The sequence below is a fragment of the Sesamum indicum genome, linkage group LG3 (assembly GCF_026168435.1).
Source record: "Sesamum indicum cultivar Baizhima isolate 11 linkage group LG3, ASM2616843v1, whole genome shotgun sequence".
Classification (NCBI taxonomy): Eukaryota; Viridiplantae; Streptophyta; class Magnoliopsida; order Lamiales; family Pedaliaceae; genus Sesamum; species Sesamum indicum.
In genome coordinates, this window is record NC_142659.1 from 17,257,477 (window position 1) to 17,277,601 (window position 20,125).

General features: G+C 37.5%; 3 protein-coding genes across 3 annotated transcripts; 2 read left to right on the forward strand and 1 right to left on the reverse strand.

Annotated features, from left to right (window-relative positions):
- Window positions 1-44: 44 nt before the first annotated feature.
- On the forward strand, window positions 45-2,906 carry LOC105157908 (WD repeat protein). Its single transcript, XM_011074430.3, has 7 exons — window positions 45-468; window positions 591-653; window positions 834-970; window positions 1,102-1,139; window positions 1,277-1,322; window positions 1,837-2,001; window positions 2,416-2,906. The coding sequence occupies exons 1-7, from the start codon at window positions 131-133 to the stop codon at window positions 2,589-2,591; spliced, it is 963 nt and encodes a 320-aa protein (XP_011072732.1). The 5' UTR covers window positions 45-130; the 3' UTR covers window positions 2,592-2,906.
- A 1,014-nt stretch (window positions 2,907-3,920) lies between these two features.
- LOC105157909 (protein MANNAN SYNTHESIS-RELATED 2) lies at window positions 3,921-7,103 on the forward strand. The gene is made up of 6 exons (XM_011074432.3): window positions 3,921-4,160; window positions 4,605-4,728; window positions 4,863-4,933; window positions 5,096-5,181; window positions 5,540-6,119; window positions 6,605-7,103. Exons 1-6 carry the CDS (start codon window positions 4,059-4,061, stop codon window positions 6,881-6,883), a joined length of 1,242 nt encoding a protein of 413 aa, XP_011072734.1. The 5' UTR covers window positions 3,921-4,058; the 3' UTR covers window positions 6,884-7,103.
- Window positions 7,104-7,665: 562 nt separating this feature from the next.
- On the reverse strand, window positions 7,666-19,999 carry ACA9 (autoinhibited Ca(2+)-ATPase 9). Its single transcript, XM_011074435.3, has 33 exons — window positions 19,447-19,999; window positions 18,951-19,067; window positions 18,827-18,866; window positions 18,481-18,596; window positions 18,257-18,388; window positions 18,055-18,144; window positions 17,235-17,304; window positions 16,308-16,378; window positions 16,117-16,200; window positions 15,962-16,039; window positions 15,811-15,882; window positions 15,291-15,374; window positions 15,122-15,204; window positions 14,934-15,042; window positions 14,752-14,807; window positions 14,611-14,653; window positions 14,416-14,499; window positions 14,161-14,298; window positions 13,726-13,788; window positions 13,546-13,647; window positions 13,027-13,137; window positions 12,568-12,735; window positions 12,253-12,312; window positions 11,435-11,599; window positions 11,227-11,343; window positions 10,470-10,568; window positions 10,182-10,319; window positions 9,769-9,869; window positions 9,103-9,148; window positions 8,886-9,020; window positions 8,677-8,784; window positions 8,498-8,589; window positions 7,666-7,997 (listed from the first exon to the last, which is right to left on the reverse strand). The coding sequence occupies exons 1-33, from the start codon at window positions 19,606-19,608 to the stop codon at window positions 7,883-7,885; spliced, it is 3,249 nt and encodes a 1,082-aa protein (XP_011072737.2). The 5' UTR covers window positions 19,609-19,999; the 3' UTR covers window positions 7,666-7,882.
- Window positions 20,000-20,125: the final 126 nt, after the last annotated feature.

Genomic DNA, 20,125 nt, shown 5'->3' on the forward strand with positions numbered 1-20,125 from the left:
CCACAAATGAACGAAGTCAAAAGTATAACATGAAGCCCGTTTGAAAAATGTTCTTCAAACTGATGACCAAATTTCTGAACAGAAGCTCGACACTGAGTTCAAATCATCTGTCTGAGAGAGCAACAAGAGAATGCGAGCAAGTACTATCAGCTGCGCCTGCCACGGCGGAGCGACTGCGGCGCACCGCCTACCGCCGCCGTTCCAGTATTATTCCCCTCTGGTTCTTCGGTATCGATCTGACTCTAAACGCAATTGGAGGTTGGTGCATACAAGAATAGATGTCGCCAAGACATGCAAATTAAGAGCTCGAGCAAATGCCAAAGCAGCGTTGGAATGGGAGTCATACGAAGTGGCGGAAAGTGGGAAAAAGTATTACTTAGACGAGCAAGATGTTGTGACTTTTCTTGATCCTCCGAAGGAGCTCATTCCGTTGGACCCTAACTCATATAATCCCGCTTCTTATCTTTGGTTGGTGTTGATAAGAGTTGATTCTTTGAAGTGTATTAGTAGTTTTTAAAAGCTATATTGTGCCATCAGGAAAAAGATTTGGTAGTTGGAGCATATTTCATGGTTCTATGTTGTGCCATCAGGAAAAAAATTGAAGACATCCCGGAGGAAAGGCGGCATCACCTTCTATCCCTGCTAAACCCCAGGTTCGTTTGTTGGCTTCTAATCTTTGCTCATTTTGAGTCGAATGAGTCATACTGGAAATTATTATCATTTTATGGTGTTTGATTTCAGGAAATTTTGCTTAACCATCATGCAAAATGCTATCTTTTGTCCAGCATTGGCTTCTTTGGTTCATTTAATTTTGATAGAATTAAACGTTGTAGACTTATATCAAGAGCTTGGGAGGTAGCTGGAACAAGATATGACGATCCCAAGTTAACCAAGAAAAGGGCATCAAGATTGCTGTCTGATGGAGATTCTGCAGGTTCACTTGAGTTGTGGAAATGCCGAACAAGTGGAGGTGATTTCGTCTAATATGCCAAACTATTGAATTATTGCTATGCATCTTACTTCTTAGCCTGAAAGTTTGGGCTTCATTTTGTAATTTAATGTAATGTTTCGAGAAATGTTATAAGGTTTATAATTGTGCAGCGTCGCTTCCAATTGCTTGGATCAATTCTTCCCAGAAGGTCAAGTCCCTGCTTTGGCTGTCTTTTGAGCTATATGCTGGAGCTTACCAAATTTCATTGCCACATGTATTCTTTGTCCGTTTTTCTTTGGGATAGAACGTCTGCTGAATTTGGGTTTTCCGTTGCTTTCTCTCCAGGCAATATTCTGCTGCACGGATGGGAAAGCCTATGGACGACTTATTGGTACATTAACTTATCAATGACCAGATTTCTTGCACAAAGTAAATTCATGAAATTTATGCTGATATTAGTCAGTTATCTTTCTATAGATCATAGAAGATTGTGACACATGCTGAATACCTTTTACTATGAAGTGAATTCTCTTTTGTGTATAGATTGTTTTTATCTGACACTACTATTTGTGACCTTCTCAAGCGGCGTCTGCTGGTGCTCAATAATCGTAGTACAGTTCACTTGCCACATATTAGATGCAAGCAATTTGATATGTACATTTAAGAGGAAGATAACTTTATTTTAATTAGTTTTAAGTACAGTGTTCCTGTATGAGGATGGGTTTGCCTAGATCTAGCTCAACCACATTGATTCTTATTAATTTTATTGAGTTTGCTTGCCCCTTTTTTTTCCTTTCAATTTTTTCGCTTTCTGGAAGTACCAGATAAGATTGATATTTGATGTCTGACTCCTATAGTTTAGTCTATATGTGATGATTTATTACTATTATTGTATTGTGATGCAGGGGGATATCCTCTTTTGCGAATCATGAACTCCGTTTCCCCTTTGTACTTTAGTGTCACACAAGTGAATGAAGTGATGTCAACAGAGCAGCCTTGTGATTTTGCGTATGAATTTGGAGATGGACTACTCAATCTTCCAGAATATCCCGAAGAATTCCCTAAACCAGGTGAAACATCTTTACAAGCGCAGCATGTGACTTGCTAATTTAAGTTTTTTGAAGCATGCATGTTGTTTCTTGGGTTCATGTGCGAATTCCAGCTTATTGCAATTACCGTCTTCACCTATACTGTGGATGAATATGTCTTTGATCATCTAAAATTATGTGACACTTGTCTTTAAATAACCATAAATGATAATTTCCATTTATAAACATTCTTTAATACATGGTGGACTTGAATAAGAAATAAGAATGAGTTGCATTTCAAGTAGCATAGCAATAACACCAAAGTACTTGTTAAGCTTGTGTCCACCATAAGCTGGTTGTTGTTGGGATATCTAACTTGTTTACCAAGTTGTATGATCAATATCTCATAATATGATTATTCCAATCCTAATTGGCTGTGTGCTGCTTTCATTTCAGCAAAACATGCGTGGCCGTTCAACGATCAAGTTGTTATATATGTTAGGCAGTTGGGTCCAGGAGTGGTGGTGGGACAAGCATGGCAAGAGGGTAAAGCATTGGAACAAGTACCCAAGAAGTTGTTCAATGAGATGTTAATGGTTAAAGACTATTTTGGTTGGAGCAAGAAGAACTGAAAAGACATGGGTTGAGAAGCTTGTGTAGTACTGTTAACATTGGAGATGATGTGTGTTAGTAAAGTTTGGGGGAGAGTTTTTGCTTACAACATAAGTTTACATCATCAGAGACATATATATAGTCTAGATAGATGGAGATGTAGGCTTACTCTTAGAAGTTATCATCCCACACTGACACTGGTGTGGTGTGGACCTAACTGATTGATTATCTCATATCTGCATATACACCACCATATGGTGATGGGGGAGGAGAGGAGTTCCATTCCACAAGGACAACAATATATATATATATATATCCTCTTGGGTTCTTCCTCACCCACAGATCTTACCGTAACAATGACAGACATGCTTTTGCTTCAACAAGTGGATGATCACTGCTTCCCTTGAGTGGGAAGATGGCATCCATTATAATGTAATGGGTTGTGTGTGTAGGATGATTCTGTTTCCTACACACACACACACATATATATAATCATAAATTGATAATGTGTCGTAGTGATGCATGCTTATAGATACAACATTACATTATTAAAAAAAAATACATTACATTATAATAATAATAATGAAAAAAAATTCATATTGTGTCATAGATGATAAAAATATGGATGCGCATGCATGCATGGGTAAGTAATGCAACCATAAATCGTGAATTTTCCATAATAATGAAGGAAACAATATATTAGAATATAATTGTGCGTGGGCGCATATCATTGGTGGGATGAAGGAATACCATCCATCCCCACAATAGAAATAGAAAATAAAATAAAAAGAAGATAACATACATACACACATACCAACTACCAAAAATCAACAACATTGCACCTAACAAATTCATAAGTTGCTATAGATAGATGAAAATAAAAAGACAATTATAGATATGGTGCATAAATATTAAGATTGAAAAGATGTGGGTAGGGGAGAGGAGGGGATTAGGAGTTAGGGGTAGTCTAAATTTGTTTATGGTAAAATAATAATAATAAAATTGAAATGCTAAAATTACGCCTATATTTGCGTTAATTAGATTTGTATGTATGTATGTAGAAAAAAGGTGAAGGAACAGTAGAGAGGAGAGAGAGAGAGAGAAAAGAGTTGTGGGGTGGAGGGAGATGGGCAATCGTTTTCTTTGGGAAACTGTCGGTGAAAACTTTACACTCACCGGAGGTGTATCTGTGTGTGTATAGGTATATATATAATAATATATGATGATGATTGATCTATGATTAAGGAACATTGAATGAATTTAAATTGAAGGATATTTATATTATTAATTGGTAAACCTAAGAACACGTAACAAAACAAGATTGCTTTTAACACATAAAAGCCACACTACTACTTCTACTGCTGCTGCGCTACTGCTCACTTACTACTTCCACACTTTTTCTCCCTCTAAATCTCTCCCCATATATATTGGTGAAGTGAAGAGAGAGACATAGATCCAGTGTTCCTTCGAAGCTGAGATCTGAGGCAATGGCTGTGGATCCTAGACATGTGCTCGCCGGCATACTTACTCTCACCATGTTCCTAATGCTCGGCGACATGATTAAGCGCGACCACTTCGATTCTACTCACGTATCTCTTTTACTCTTTCTTCTTCCAATATCCCTCTTTCACCACTATCTTTTCTCTTTTCTCAACCATTCTGATTATCTTCATTTTCTCCCCACATTTCACTTTTTACTTTGATTTCAACTTGTGATTTACTGTGTCTGGATTTGATTTCGATTTGCGCCTCCACTACTTGTTTTTCACTTTATCCATCTTCTCATGATCTTCTGATCTGCATTCTTTGGCGGTAGCATATCATGTACTGTATTCGTGGCTTGGAGCACCAATTTTTATAATTCAACATTTTGTTTTAGCGATTCTGAGATCATCCAGTTTGTGCTTTCTTTATGTGGTAGAGACTGATCTCGGGAATCATGTCTACTTGAATGTGCTAATTATCACTTCTCCCTTGTGGATCTTGAAATTGTGGACTGAAATCTTTCTCTTTCTTGTTTCCTCTTTACATAGCCAACCGTTCACGACACAAAAAAGGCTTCAGAGCATACCCTTGCTAGTGTCGCAAAAGGTGCTGATGGCCCTTGGAAGGAGGATGGTTTGACCTTGAAGCCATGTTGGCAGAAGCCTGTTTTGAGTGAGTCCAATGAATTTCTGAAATTTTACATCATAATTTCATATTTTTCAGTTGTGCTTCCCATTCTGATATTCTATTGTCTTTTTTCTTTTTCTTTTTTCTTTCTGTGTTCTTTCTTGCTGTTTTGTTAACAGAGGAGGCCGATGAATCGCAAGGGTACGTCACCTTCTCATTAACCAATGGCCCAGAATACCATGTCTCTCAGGTAGCTTCATTTATATCATCTAGCATTTCATCTTATATTATTAGTAATGAAAATCCTCAAACTAGTTGCAAGTAGTATAGGGTGTTTTGTGAATTTTGTGAGAGAGTGCTGCTGTTTTTCATCTCTAACATTTAATCATTCCCTGCTGATCATCTTATTCAGATTGCTGATGCAGTAGTAGTTGCAAGATATCTACGGGCAACACTTGTAATCCCTGACATTAGAGGAAGCCAACCTGGTGACAAAAGGTTAGATGTGGCTTGAGCCCTAATAAGTGGCACATACCAAAGCCTTTTCTGGCAAAAACATTAATACTCTGGGAAGAGAGGAAAAATAAAGATGTAAAAAAGATGCGTATGTCCTTCTCTTTCATTTATTTCTTCACCTGCTCCCTTAGGTAACTTTCAGCGGGCAGTTGTTCATTTATGAATGAAAGAGGCACGTCTACTTTCCTTAAAACTGTCTATGTCTTGGGTGTCTTCTTGGACGTTAGCTAAGCTATGGTCCTTATAATGAGTTTAGTCTCATTACATGCTTTCAAGATGTCAGCTGGTATTACTATACCTGGATGTGATTATTGATGTACGCTTCATCTGTAACTTTCAGGAACTTCAAAGATGTCTATGATGTTGAAAAATTCATAGCAAGCCTAGATGGTGTGGTCAAAGTTGTTAGATCTCAGCCTACTGAAATTTCAGCCCGTAATCTTGCAGTGGTGAAGGTTCCTAATCGTGTTACTGAAGGATATATAGCAGAAAATATAGAAACAGTTTTCAGAACCAAGGGAAACATAAGACTAGTCACTTACTTCCCATCAGTGAACATGAAAAAGAATAAAGAAAAGACCAGTACAGACTCAATTGCATGTTTGGCCATGTTTGGAACCCTGGAGCCTCAAACCGAAGTCCGTGAAGTGGTTGACTCCATGATTGATCGCCTAAAAACCGTCAGTAGGAAATCAAATGGACAGTTTGTGGCAGTTGACTTGAGGATTGATATATTGGAGAAAAAGGGTTGTCATGGAAATGGTGGCTCTGCGTCCAAGAGTTGTTACGGCCCACAAGAGATAGCTCTCTTTTTAAAGAAGATTGGCTTTGAAAAGGACACCACAGTGTATGTGACCCAAACAAAATGGCATAGCAGCCTCGACGCTCTAAAGGACTTCTTCCCAAAAACTTATACAAAGGTAGATTTCTTCTTGTTACTATCCTTGAAATTGTGGGGTTTTTGCTAGAGTTCATCAAACAACTTATTTTAGTTTTCTAGCATCAGTCAAAAATGTCTTCATTTGCATTACATCATCCTGTCATAAGCTCATATTTGCAGCAGGGGCGCCTCAGAGCAGAAATGTGTTAGTTCTCCTAATGGAATTAGTCAAATTTTAGCATCTCCTGTGCTTCCTTTCCAAATACAATCTAGTTTGTATATACTCTTGCCTTTGATACTCCTTTGTTCGTAAATTCATCTTATTGCTGAAGCTTTTAATTGCAGGAATCCATTTTGACAGTAAAGTTAAGTTATATCTGTATGCAGAATGTCTCTATATAAATAGCTATTGTCATTCTTAATTTGTCAAACCTTTTTCAATTATCTTCCTTATTTTGTTTGCCAAAGGCTGATACCGAGAGTTTATTGTCACTTTAACAACTCATTTCCCGGTAACTGTTGCAGGAGTCTATAATGCCTATGGAGAAAAAAGATAAGTTTCTAAACTCTGACACTTCCGAATTTGAGAAGGTAATTGACTACTACATTTGCTCCGAGAGTGATGTCTTCGTTCCGGCCATATCGGGCCTGTTTTATGCTAATGTTGCTGGAAAGAGAATAGCTTCTGGCCGGACTCAGATGCTTGTTCCTGCAACTATTCCTGGTTCTTCTGCCACTTCTGAAGAGTTTATGTCACATTATGTTACCAAAAAGAATCACTTCGCATATTCATGTTATTGCTAGTTCAAGGAAAGGGTAAGTCTCCCATATCTAAGTGATTAATGTTTTTGCATTCGATTTTAAGTTGAAATGATCTCTCTCAGTGTCTTGCCCAAAAGTTTTTGTTAGGCTGCAGATTTCCTATAATTGTAATGATTGCAGGTCTTTGAATGTGTTGTAAAACATTGTACCAACGTCACATCCATGTTTAATAGGTCATTGAAGAAGTGTGTTGGTTTCCTCATTGTCTTAGTTCTGCAATATCTTGGACCAAATTTCCAGTGATTGGGATACTTGTGGTCATCATCATCAAACAAAATCACCACTGATATAGCATCTTTGATGGAACTCAGATATGCATGTAGATATAATGTTTAAGAATGTTTTTCTCCAATATCCTTCTAGTTGTGGAAAGAAAATTACATGAAGCAAAAACGTTATAAAGAAAAACATTACTAGGTGGAAAGCCACTCCTCAGCCCTGTAAAGGAATTACTCGTAATATGTACATAACCTACTGGGTAAAGTAAACGGTCCTAACTTACAGCTGCACTTTGGCTCAGTTCTTGAAGCTGTAAATTTTATTTGCTAATGGCTACTTTAGTCATTTGATGGTGTAAGATTGGTATTTTCCCATGTTGATGCAGTTATGATTCTCATCCCTCTTTTCTACACAAATTCAGAAACAAAAGGGGAATGTAGAAGTTCTGATACTCATGCCAGCCTAGATTGATAGCGAAAGAATATGATTGTAGGAGATACGCCTCTATGATACGTATTAATACTTCCTATTGCTAAAACATCCTGTGAAGAAGTAATGGACTATTTACAATAGATATAGAATATTTTCAAGTGCTTTAATAGAATATCAATGAATCCAGATTCACGGAGTCAGCATAGTATGGTACACTTTTATCAAAAAAGTAATATCAAGAGTGAATTTACTCTGCTGCTGGAGTTGCATTCTCGATTCCAGGAAATTGGACGAGGCTACTTGATGAATGGAAAAATATCAAGATATTAGTTAGGAGTTGCGTGCATTACGAGCAGCAATGCACCGCTGGTATGGCTTTATGAAGACCTTCGCCAGAGGTGTTTTTGGAACTGGAATGAATTTACCAACGACAGCAAGAGGCCAGCTGCAAGAAAAAAGATATCAGCACAGGTGGGAGAATGGTGTTCAGCATTTCTAGTAAAACTGAAGTTTCACAAATTTTATGCTGATGCTTGAGCCAGAAACTGCTATGTAGGCCAATGGTATATATTATAAATTTATAAATTGGCTGGTAAGGTCATTACTACATCTAGTTTTTCAGAATACCACAACAACCATCGGGAAGGGAAACTTCCATCATGTGCGAAAGCACGTTGCTTGTGATGATAGCTCTCTTCGGCAATAAAAGATACGGACCACTCATTATAAAGTTGCAAAAGCAATTTGTGTTTTTCAGACTTAATGGTGACTGCTAAACTCGTCAAATTAAGTTATCAGCACAGAGCTGGCATCTTTCCTTTCTCCCTTTAATTTGTTCCACTTAAATTCGACTTTTCAAATGATGGCTGAATTTAGTAAAAAGGCCTAATATACATGCAAGGAAATTAGTAATGCTGCGAGAAGTAACAAAGCAAAGACACGAACCTGATAATGCCTATAACGACGCAAACTACCCATAGTTGGAAGTTAAGCCTAACAGTTGAGGTGAAGTTCCCCAGGAAATTAATTATGATTATCTGGTAGAAGGAGCATGTTAGTGACACCATCAAATGGAAGAAACATGAGTCCAAACCATAAAAGGCCATCAATATGATGGCCCTTACCTGAAGTACACATGTGGCTCCTACTATTCCCACGAAGAGGTGGTTTTTGGTCACACCTGAGAAGACATTGATTTCTTCTGGTTTTCGCGCATTGAACTCATTAAAAATCTGTTAATTAACAAGTGAAATTGACTATGTGGTTAATTTGGCATACAATAGAAACTTATCAACCATCTTCGATTTGTTCATTCGAATTAGGTTTTACTTACTTGACAGAAAACAAATGCATTGAATATCACAGTGTTCTTCACCATGTAAGCATGCGCTTTCTCGTCCTTCTCCAACTTGAGAATAGATATGCCACAAAAGTGGAGAACAAGGAGGACCGCAACTTGATATGTAGCCTGTAACATCACATGTTATTCAGAGTTCTCTATAAACAAAGGAAAAGGACATCCAATTCCGTTAGATAACTAGGTAATGTACCTGTACAATCAAGTTTCTCCACATGATGTTTGTTACAAGAGGCTCCCTGAAGCATTTAATAGTTAAAAAAACAGGTTTCTGAACACATTGACTGCTGAAATGGAAGTAGTTCTATGTACTTCTCCAAGTTGAAACGGAAACTCCAAAGAGACACATTGACAATATATATTTTGAGATCAATCACAAATCTCCTCATTGCCACATTTGAACAATACAAAGTAGATGCAACTATGATCACCAGCTTATGAGGCATGAAGTTGACAGCTGGAGCCAATATCTCCAAGGATTTAAATTAGACGTTATTACTAAGAAATTGTTCCAACTTGATTGCAGTTTTGAGTAAAAATGGGTCACAATCAAATGCAATAATGAACTATGAAATCTCAAAATTGATGGAAGATTAGGAAATCAAAACCCATGCAACCAACTGATAAATTCACATAAGTATTAAATGCATCACATAGTAAGAATCGTGAGAGTAGAAAACGAATTTCATAGGTTATTGACATGGCTTTCTTGAACCTCTGGTTCAGAAAGCTAAAATTTCAAGATGATATGCAGCAATTCACCTCTAGAATGATGCAAATATATCTTAAGTCGTCTTTGCTTGTACAACTTTTCATAAGAAATAAAATCTGCATACTAGACATGGTTGCGAATTCTGACCTACGACCAACTGGAGTTCTATCCATGAGATGATCAGTTGGAGGTTCAGTCGCCAGTGCCAAAGCTCCCAGAGTATCCATGATGAGATTAACCCAGAGTAGCTGCATCAGAAAAGCAAATGAAGGGAGCATAAGCATACCTTTAGATTTGCAAAATCCAACTTAAGTTCCCTAACTACATAAGAAGAGGTACAGCCGCTACAATGCATTCAATTTTTTGCATTTCCTTGAAATACTTCCTAAAACCATTTTTTTTAAATATGAGGAACTTGTGGCTTCACAATCTTTCTACATTTTTCATCTCTAAGGATAAAGAAGAGATCCACAGTTTGATGGTAGCTAACTTTTTATAACAGGTGAGTGTCATACTCAATATCAGGAAATATCTTCCCAATAATAGCAGGCATGCTGTACCTGCACTGTAGTTAGAGGAACATCACCAGACGAAACTGCAGCAACAACATTTATTACAAGAGCTGCAACATTAACAGTGAGCTGGAACTGGATAAATTTTTGGATGTTTGCATAGACAGAGCGTCCCCAGCGTACAACCTACAACAAGTAATTGAAGATGCAGCAAGGAATTTCCCAAAGGCATTTGAATTGGAAAAGAACAAAGACATGAGAAGATACTCTTCAACTATTTAAGAGTATACATTACAGGATTCTGATACTTTCTCGGGGACAGCTCATGACACTAACCTTCACAACTGAAGCAAAATTGTCATCCAAGATAATAATGTCCGAGCTTTCTTTTGCAACTTCAGTTCCTTGTATGCCCATGGAAAGACCTATATCAGCCTAACAAATGTAGAGAACAAAAAATGAGCAATTGATGTTAATATGAGCGGTTCACATGTCGGGGAGAGTGCCTGGGACAAATGGCGTAGCAGATAAATTTATCCAAGTTAAGTCCCTCACATTTTGGAGGCAAAAGACAAGAGGTAAATCACATTTTGGTACGGAAACATACAGAGGAACCTCCAAGAAATTGGTTTTATACAACTCTAACATCATTGTACAAACAACCCATGCCTCTCATGAGTGAAGCAATGACCTATCTCCTTTGCCCTTGAGGTTTATGTGTTGCAGTAGCTGAACTGGTAAGATTAAGGCAGTATCATCTATTCTGGTGCTTAGAAATCAATGGACATGTGCAGCTCGGTAAACTCTTTAAACATATTTCTTTCTCTGAGGTATGACATACACACTAAACAACTTTTTGGTAGTCGTTTATTTCTTACATGACTTACCATGGAAAAACTCAGAAAGAAACTGATCAGTTACCCCACCTAAGAAAAATAGTATTTTCGCAATGAATCACATATGACATCTATAAATTTTATAGCTAAGTTTCAGGGATGAACCAAATGAAGAATACATGTAAACATCACGAGCTTGAAAATCCATGGATAGCTTTGATAAAAGATATAAAAAGCATGATTTGAGTCCATCAAACCTCATGCAATGCGGGAGCGTCATTAGTTCCATCTCCAGTTACAGCAACAACTTCACCTTGTTTACGCAGTGTTTGAACAAGCAAAAGCTTGTCAGTTGGAGAAGACCTTCCCATAACCTGCGCCAGGACCAATGCAATGTTTATAAGTTGTTAGGATAAGCGTGCCTTGCTCTGAAAATCAAGAATGGATCTTCTTGTTAAGACATACCGATATCTTTTGTACGACTTGTTCTCTCTCTTTGTCAGACAACTCACGGAATCTCTTCCCTTCTATTACATAGGGTTCATTTGTGTCTGCACCTGGAGAAAGGATACCACACTCCAGAGCAATTGCTTTGGCTGTCTGAACATTATCTCCAGTTACCATACGCACCTAAATTATTGACATACAAACCAATTATCATATTCACTTTTTTCTTTTATAATCAGGAAAAATACAATAAAATATATCTTTGGTTCCAATTGGTATCATAAATTACTGAAAAATTATCGGTCCATTAGCTTGTGCACCCTTTTTCAAACTGAAGTCTCATCAGCAACCAGCATCATTGTTGTAAAAGAAACACTTGCAACTTTATCTATGTGGTTAATGTCTGAGACCAAAATCACAAAATAGGAAGTTCATAAATTATTTGAGCAGTCAAGAATGCAAAAAGATTTAGGAAAGAAGCTCTCATGGTTGATGGCATTCTCCTCTCCACCATTCCCATTTCCTTTCGTCTACAATCCTTTGCATTTAGGCTGGAAGACCGGCTTAAGCTTTGGGATATAATATGACAGGTGAATTTCAATAGTCGGAAGTTCTTGCACACATTGCTATGTTTTCTTATTTGTTTCTGTAACTAATACAATCTTGTGCACATTTCATTATTAAAAAATTAAAGAGCAAACAAAGATTTATAGTAGGCGAATCAGCAAATCTAGTAGCTATTCATGGTAATAGCTGTTCATTGGAAGATTTTACTTGCAACTATTTACAAAGAGTGCATGGCTATAACTTCGGAACTTGATAAACAAAATAAGTACCTTAACACCAGCATGTGTGCACAATCTCACTGCATCTCTGACGCCTGGACGACAAGGATCCTGTATAAGAGAATGTGATAAATATGAAGCCATTACAAGGAACCATAAGTGATATTAAATAATATTTCTAGTTGATGTTAGAAAATATACATGATAACCACAACTCATTGGTGATGAAAGTAAAATCTGTAACACATGCAACACTATCAACCAAGGAAGACAAAACCAAGGGATTAATCACAATTCAAAGATTCAGCTATACCTACGTGTTCAAAGGAAACAGCAATTGAGAATAGCTCATCTAAGCATTACTACCTTTATACCAACAATAGCCAGCAACACGAGATCATCGTCTGGTAAAGTCCACTGTGCCAACTGCTCTTCATCAGTTGGAACCTCATCTGTTTCACATGTTCTGTAAGCAATGGCCACACACCTCAAGGTTCTTGCAGCCATATCATCAATAGCATCTTTAAAGAAGTCCTGAAATAAGAAGTCATTATAATCCTAACATTAATGAGTAGTAATATCGGGACATATCTATGAATGTCTTCAGGAACTTCCAATAGATTATCTCATTTCCATTTAAAAAACTAACAGATTACTGAACAGAGTGAAATTATCTAGCAATCCTTTATTTCACTTTCTTATACTGTGTTCGTGCAATCAACCTCTAAGACAGCATAATCTTATATCTTTGATTTATATGAGCCCTTTTATTATCTTGAGTTTAACGCAAGTCACAGTGAACTATAAAGTTCATAAAGTACCAACCTTATCCTTATCCATGGACTGCAAGGAACCATTTACATCAATGTAATGTGAACATGAGGATAGAATTATTTCTGCTGCTCCCTTCCAATGTATAAGAACTTTGGATTCAGTCTGTCAAGTGACCAGAAAAAAAGAAAAAGAAAAATATTCTCAAATTATGTTTTTCAAATTGTTGAAACTAAAAATAAGAAGAAATCAATAATTAATTCCGCATCTGAATTGTGCTCCAGTTGGACATTCCAAATGCTGAACCTTCAGCCTACTTCCTTGAGTACATATGAATTAGTATGTTGTAAAGTCAATTCTACCATGTTCCCAGGTTTTCACCATACGTCATCAAATTTCATACATGAAAAACATTTAAGTCCCTTAAACTATGCCTTCACAAAATTTCTCCACTAAATTAACAGGTCCAGCAAAAACACTCAGTAAAGTTTTATCTAGTATCAGAGATTATGTTGCAGCTTCAATGAAAAATTATAACTAAAAAACATTGAGTAAGGAACATGAATCAGTTACCCGCCCTCTTAATGCAACACCTCCTCGCTTCTTGGTAGAATTAAATGGAGAGACATGGAGAACTATGGATTCTGATTTCACGACATCAAACTTCATGCCCAACTGCAAAAATTTGGCTTTTCCAGATCATTACTAGCTGAGTTATTGAAAGTTGAAAACACAGATATAGCATGTTAATACCTTGACACCCCATTGAAGAATCGCTTTTTCAGTTGGAGATCCAGAAATCTCCAGTTCTCCATCCTGAAAACAATGAAAGGAAACTTGATGAACATGTATATGGTAGACCACAATTTAGTTCCACTTCCAAAGGAGGCAGACAACTTCAAAAGCTCTAACAGAAACAGAATACTGAAGAGAATCAACTTTCTTCATTCTTAAAGTACAACACGCAACTAAAATGAGGAGAGGCTAAGAAATTAGTTCATACAGATGAGAAATTGAAATGTGTCCAATTGTCGATACACACAAAGGAGTATAATATGTTATTCTCTCAGGCTCTACCACTTTTCTCTAGAAGAGTTCAAAATCAATTGCAGTGGCCCAACCCCAACCTCAACCGCAGCTAAGTGGTGTTCTTGCAAGCATGCGCAGAATGAGGAAAGGAAAGAATACCTTAGATAGAAATACACTGCCGGCAGTGTTCTGTACTATTCCCTCATCTAGCAGAGAGGAGACTGTTGCATGCAACTGGGAACCATCTTCAGGAGGATCAATCTTCTTTGGCCCAACATAAGCCTCGACCACAGTCATCTGTGTCAAATGTAGTTTGTCAAGATTAAGTAACCAACAAAAAAAGGAGAACATACGCAAGTAATGCACCCATTTATTTCATTTTTCACAGAGTTTACAAAGAGAAAGTAAAACAACCTGATTGAGGGTCAAAGTTCCAGTCTTATCACTGCAAATGGTTGTTGCAGATCCCATGGTTTCACAGGCGGAAAGCCTACGCACCTGAAAACCAGTTTAAGTTGACAATCTCATTTAAAATGTCATAGAATGAAGAAACTGTAATACAATTGAACAAACTAAAGGTTCTTGGAAAGAAGAAAATAATGTACATACCAAAGCCTTGTCAGCCATCATCTTTTTCATGGAGAATGCCAGACTGTTGCAAATTTGAAACAAATAAAGCTCAGAGTATTAGGTGGACACGGACGAAAGCGCAAAAGTGGAGTTACAAGAGGTAAATTTAATGATACTTACGTTAAGGTTACAGCCAAAGGAAGCCCTTCTGGGACTGCAACGACCACTATCGTGACCTAAATATGATGTCAGTCAAGAAAGAGAAGAAATTCTCTGATACCTAGCAAACATCTAGGAAGTCTTTCGCAAGAAAACCGGGTTTAGAAAGGGTATTCTTTTCATTTCAGAATGATGAAACTTACAGCAGCAGTTATAATATGAATAACTCCATCAACTGTTTTGCTAACACTAGTTGTCCCACGGACAAACTGGACAGATCCATCAGCATTTCTTGAAGTCCCAGTGAAATATCTGAGGTGATTAATAGTTAATACAATTGATATTTTAATGCAACCATCTAACAAGACACAAGGAAGGCTAGTTAAATTACCTTGCCAAGAGAACAACAAGCACAAGGAGCGCAACGGAGAGACCAACAATGCCTATAAACGTTGCCACGCCATTCAGGCGCACCTGCAATGCGTCATCAGGATCCATACATTGTTAAATTATGTTCATACGCCAAAACAATGACTGGAGAACCATTATCCAATTAGTACCTGTAAAGGAGTTTCTTCACCATTATCTTCCGAAATACTGGCCATCAACAATCCCCACTCAGTGTTGATTCCAACACCAGTTACCTGAAATGACACATATACTAAATCATGTTGTACAAATATATATATATACACTAAATCATGCTGGAAGAACAAGATTGACCATCATCGTACTTTAGCACTGCAATCCAACAAATGACAAACATAAAGATATGTGTAACATCAGTAGTGACAACAGATGCAAACTACTCCAGTCAATATTTTGATGAACAAAGCCAAGAAAATTTTTAACAATTTTTGTGCAGAATGAGTTTTTCGCTTCAGTTGTTGCTTCAGAAACACTCATGTATTTGTGTATCATATAGGTTAATTGCAGAATCATTGCAGTTGCACCATTATACAAACTCATCAATGATGAACTAGAAAAGACTAACTAATATGTTAGTGTACATCCAGAAGGAGAACAAAATTCAATGTATTAATATATTCATTTACATGAGGTGACAAGTTTTGATATTACCAGCATGGTCCCAGCACCATCTGCTACCTTACAACCCGACATCAAAAAAGGAGCTTTGTGGTCTTTGTGAACCTGCATAATGCATAAGGTGTGAGAATATAAGATCAATGGTATGATACAACCTGCAAAAAAAACACTCTAACCAGCTTACAATCTTGCTTTCCCCAGTCATACTGGATTCATCAATGGCAAGAGAATGACCATTCATCAAGATTCCGTCGGCAGGAACCTAAGTACAATACACCAACAGAGTTTCAAGTACTGATGTATTCTCCAAGAAAGCAAATCTTTCAAATCATTTATTACCTGATCACCTATCTTGAGAGGCACGACGTCCCCAACCACAATATCATATATTGAAACCTTGTCTCTTCGACCACCTCTGATGACCTATATATATGTTTGTCCAATGAGAATACTTAAATCATCAATCACCCTGCTGTGTGGAGAAAAATAACAAGAAGACAGAACTTGAATAACTTCATTGCTCAAATTACCTCCAACTGGATATTTCTCTTTTCCTCATTTAAATTTTGAAACTGGAGAGACTGCCGGTAGTCGCTAATTGCTAAAGAACAGATGTGTAACAAATAGAAAAACTGTAAAAAAATCAACTATATAGTGCATACCAAATGAATTTAGCTAATTGTTCAATCATGGTGACAGAGGTGACCAAGTCAATAAACAAACTTGCCAAGAATTCACACTATCGATTATATGAAACATCAGCTTGATATTTACAAGGTGTTAAAATTAAAGGCATTACATTCTAATGTGTTATGAGAAGAGTAATAAACAACACTTTGCAAAGTTTTAATTGCATAATTCCTTTTGTTATCTAAAGCAATTTGTGCACAGTTACACTCTTTAAATGCAATCAAGAGTAACTTGAATTAATTGCATCATAAATGACAGACCCGCGGTTTCTTTCTGATAATTGGCAAAATAATCTTAACAAAGAAAATATCCATTCCACAAAAGACATTGGTTCACTACAATCCACAGTGAACTACAATCATTGTGCCTCTAAAAACTACAAGAATGGACCGAACTGATAATCTAAGCTGAGAAAAAAGAAAAAAAAAATAGGAAAATGAGCCAAAAACATAAAACGTAGAAAACATCACAACTGACTAAAAGTGAAACTACAAAAATTACTTCTCTTCAGAGGATAAGTAACAGCTACACATGACCGAAGTTTGCTTATTTTTTTTGATCCAAAGCATAAAACATATCTAATGGAAAAGTTTAAAAATGGTAAATAAGGATACAACCAATGATTCACATATCACCAAATGGAGATTAGTGATTTTCTAAATCCTCCATGTTGATGAAAAATACTAATACATTTAGCATTGAGATTGAAAGCACCAACATGGAAAGCATAAGGAGCAACAGTAATCCTGCAATGTGAATTTTCTTACCCGTAACAAAAATAACAAGAAGAACTGCAAAGGTAATGCTTCCTCCATCATACCATCCTTCTTCCAGTCCCTGGATAAACAGTATAATTGCTAAATTAGACTTAAGCCTTAAGGCAAATGTAATTAAATTTCTTTCATTCCATTGCTACCAAATTACTTTCGATGCTGTGCAGCTGAAGATAAGGCAAAGCAGATGCATGAACTTATATGGCATGTTTCTCGAAAACTGTCATGAAATTAAGTTTTTTATGCTTTAGAGAAGTCTTTTTCAAGTCCATGGCAACATGTACAGAATCAGTTGAAGATTTAAAAAATGTGATTTAAACTAAAGAAAGTTCTTAATTATTCCAGTGCCAGTTATCCATTGTTGGTCAAGCACGCAAATGAAAAAGCAAGCAGCGCTGGAGATACTGCTTTAACACAAAAATAGATTGGGAGGTCGTTTCTATCAATATGCGACAACCGAAACAGCCGACAATGCTTGAAACCCATAATTGCATATGGAAAGAAAAGATGAAACATGGTGCAGATGACAAAAACAAAGGTACAACAAGAGTTAAATTGAATGTGAAATAGTAGAACTTGTCTAACAGCTTCCTAAAGTACTATATAACTGAAAACAATCTGGCATCATCTAAAGATGCAGCCCAGGCTCATATACTGAATGGGGAAATCATATTTCTCATCCATGGAAGATAAAGCCTAGCAAAAGTTTGGAGTAAAGTTTACATGGAGAGATGCAAGATAAGCGCATTACAACTCAATAGACAAAATTCAGTTACAAAGAAATGAACATGGTGATGTTGTATTCCAATATTACCTCAGTTTTTATTCCAAGGGCCAATGATGCCACAGCAGCTATGATTAAGATAATAAGGGTCAAATCCTGCCAAGCCTCCCATAGGAACATCTGTACAGAATCAAATGTCGAAGAAGTTATGAGAGACATCTATATAGGAGAATAATTAAGTTCATGAAGAAAATGTGATCATACAAGAATAACACTCTGGATGAAATATTACCAAGAAAGTTCGTCCCTTTTTCACGGGATACGTATTTGACCCAAAGGTATTCCTTCTTTTCAGTAACTCATCCTCATTACCATAAATACCTGTTTCCGGATCTGTTTTCAGCATATCTGATAACCCTCTAACCTGAAGAAATGGAGATCAATATTAGCTAATTTACACACACATATAACTTGCAAAAAATATGTATGTAAAAGGAGAGATTCAAGTGGACTTGCCCCCCCATATTGTTGCAATGCAGAAAGATTGTGATCCCTGTTCATTGAAGCAAGTTGTTCAAGTCCAATTCCATAATCCCCATTGGGAGATGGAGGAGCTACGGTAGTTCCTAAAACTGAATTAACCAACCCCAAATCAGATCTCTTGCAGCAAATGAATAAGCAACAGAAAGTCAAGATAGTTCAATAACGACAGCAGAAGTTCTTAGCTTCTCAAAATTATATCAACACCTCATGCGAGGAGAAACTAGTGATCAGTTGCGTATAGCCAAAGGGAGCTACAACGGATTTGGAAAGAACAAATCCCAAAACCCTAACACACTAGAAGGACTAGACAAGCTCATACCAATTGCTCGCTGTCCAGCCAATTTGAAGAGCAATGCAGCCTACAACAGAAAATAGCATAAAGTTGTAATTGACGGGATGATATATATGTATCAACCAGCAAGATTAGTTTGTTCTAGGATTACCCTAATGACTTGAGCGTGTGCTCTTATCATTCTTCTTCTTCTTTCTTGCTCTTCCTCTTTTCTCAAATCTAACGTGTAGCGGAACCGGCGGGAAGCATTAAGCACGAGGGCAGCTTGCTGTGAAGGACCAAAACTTTCAGAATCAGACAGAAAACTCGTGTATGTATATTATATTAACGATCAACAAAAGCATCATTCAGAGAAGCTCCTAACTAAGAGTGTATATGACTCCGCACAAATATGGAGATTCGCATGCATGAAAATCATCTTTCTACAAATTCATGCATATCATTTTGATAACATGCGTCTCAATCTCAAGTCGTCATCACGTGCATGAAACAAAAAACAACGCAAGGCCACAGCAGAAGCAGCGATCATGAGTCGCGAACATCACATGCAGATTACGTAATGGGAGTAGAGAGGGTCGATATAATAAGGGAAAATGCATGATCGTAAAACAAAGAGCGGCGGCATATGTGTGTGTGTATAATCTTACCCTCCAACGCTTGAGCAAAACATGAGAGGCATTTTTGGTGTTGCCAATGTCAAAAGGATCAGAAAAGTTAGGATCGGTGGGCCAGTCAGCATCGTCGATGGGAGCGGAAGTGGTGGCATTCTCGAGGTCGTGGGTCATGGCGGCGTAGTTGGCGGTTGTCATATCGAGAGATGGCACCGCCGCGTGAACGGAGCCACCGCTCAGTAACAAAAGGAAGGGGGGAGAAAGAGGGGTGGAATTGTGAAAATTAGGTAATTATGATAAGTAGTATTATAATGAAGGAGAGAAAAGGGAGGTGGGGGTGTGGGCGTGGGAGAGAAAATGCAAAACAATCAAATGAAGCGCGGATTGAAGTTGAAGAAATGGAGGCCCATATCCCATCCCACACTACTGCCCTGCGTTTATTGGTTGCAAGAGAGAATGACGATACTACCTACCTACCTACCTACGCCCTACGTACACAATCACATACTATACTATGTTTTGTTGTGCACTGCTTCCAAATCATCCCGATTTCCTCGCCATGCCCCTCACTTCCCCCTACAATTCAGCCCCTCACACCCCCCTACCATTCACCCAGATGCTATTATAGCTCTACTCAACTGAAGCTTCCTCCAAATTTCCCGCGCCGACCCAACTGAAGCTTTAATTTCCAAGTTAATGGGCTGCTGGCCCATAC

Excerpts from the sequence above, each read along its gene's own strand:
- LOC105157908 (XM_011074430.3), top strand. The coding sequence starts at position 131 with ATGCGAGCAAGTACTATCAGCTGCGCCTGCCACGGCGGAGCGACTGCG. Across the intron at positions 1,140-1,276 it reads GGATCAATTCTTCCCAGAAG|GCAATATTCTGCTGCACGGA; the intron begins GTCAAGTCCCTG and ends CTTTCTCTCCAG. Across the intron at positions 1,323-1,836 it reads AGCCTATGGACGACTTATTG|GGGGATATCCTCTTTTGCGA; the intron begins GTACATTAACTT and ends ATTGTGATGCAG.
- LOC105157909 (XM_011074432.3), top strand. The coding sequence starts at position 4,059 with ATGGCTGTGGATCCTAGACATGTGCTCGCCGGCATACTTACTCTCACC. Across the intron at positions 4,934-5,095 it reads CAGAATACCATGTCTCTCAG|ATTGCTGATGCAGTAGTAGT; the intron begins GTAGCTTCATTT and ends CATCTTATTCAG. Across the intron at positions 6,120-6,604 it reads TCCCAAAAACTTATACAAAG|GAGTCTATAATGCCTATGGA; the intron begins GTAGATTTCTTC and ends TAACTGTTGCAG.
- ACA9 (XM_011074435.3), bottom strand. The coding sequence starts at position 19,608 with ATGACAACCGCCAACTACGCCGCCATGACCCACGACCTCGAGAATGCC. Across the intron at positions 9,021-9,102 it reads GGAGAAACTTGATTGTACAG|GCTACATATCAAGTTGCGGT; the intron begins GTACATTACCTA and ends GTGATGTTACAG. Across the intron at positions 8,785-8,885 it reads ATGCATTTGTTTTCTGTCAA|ATTTTTAATGAGTTCAATGC; the intron begins GTAAGTAAAACC and ends GTTAATTAACAG.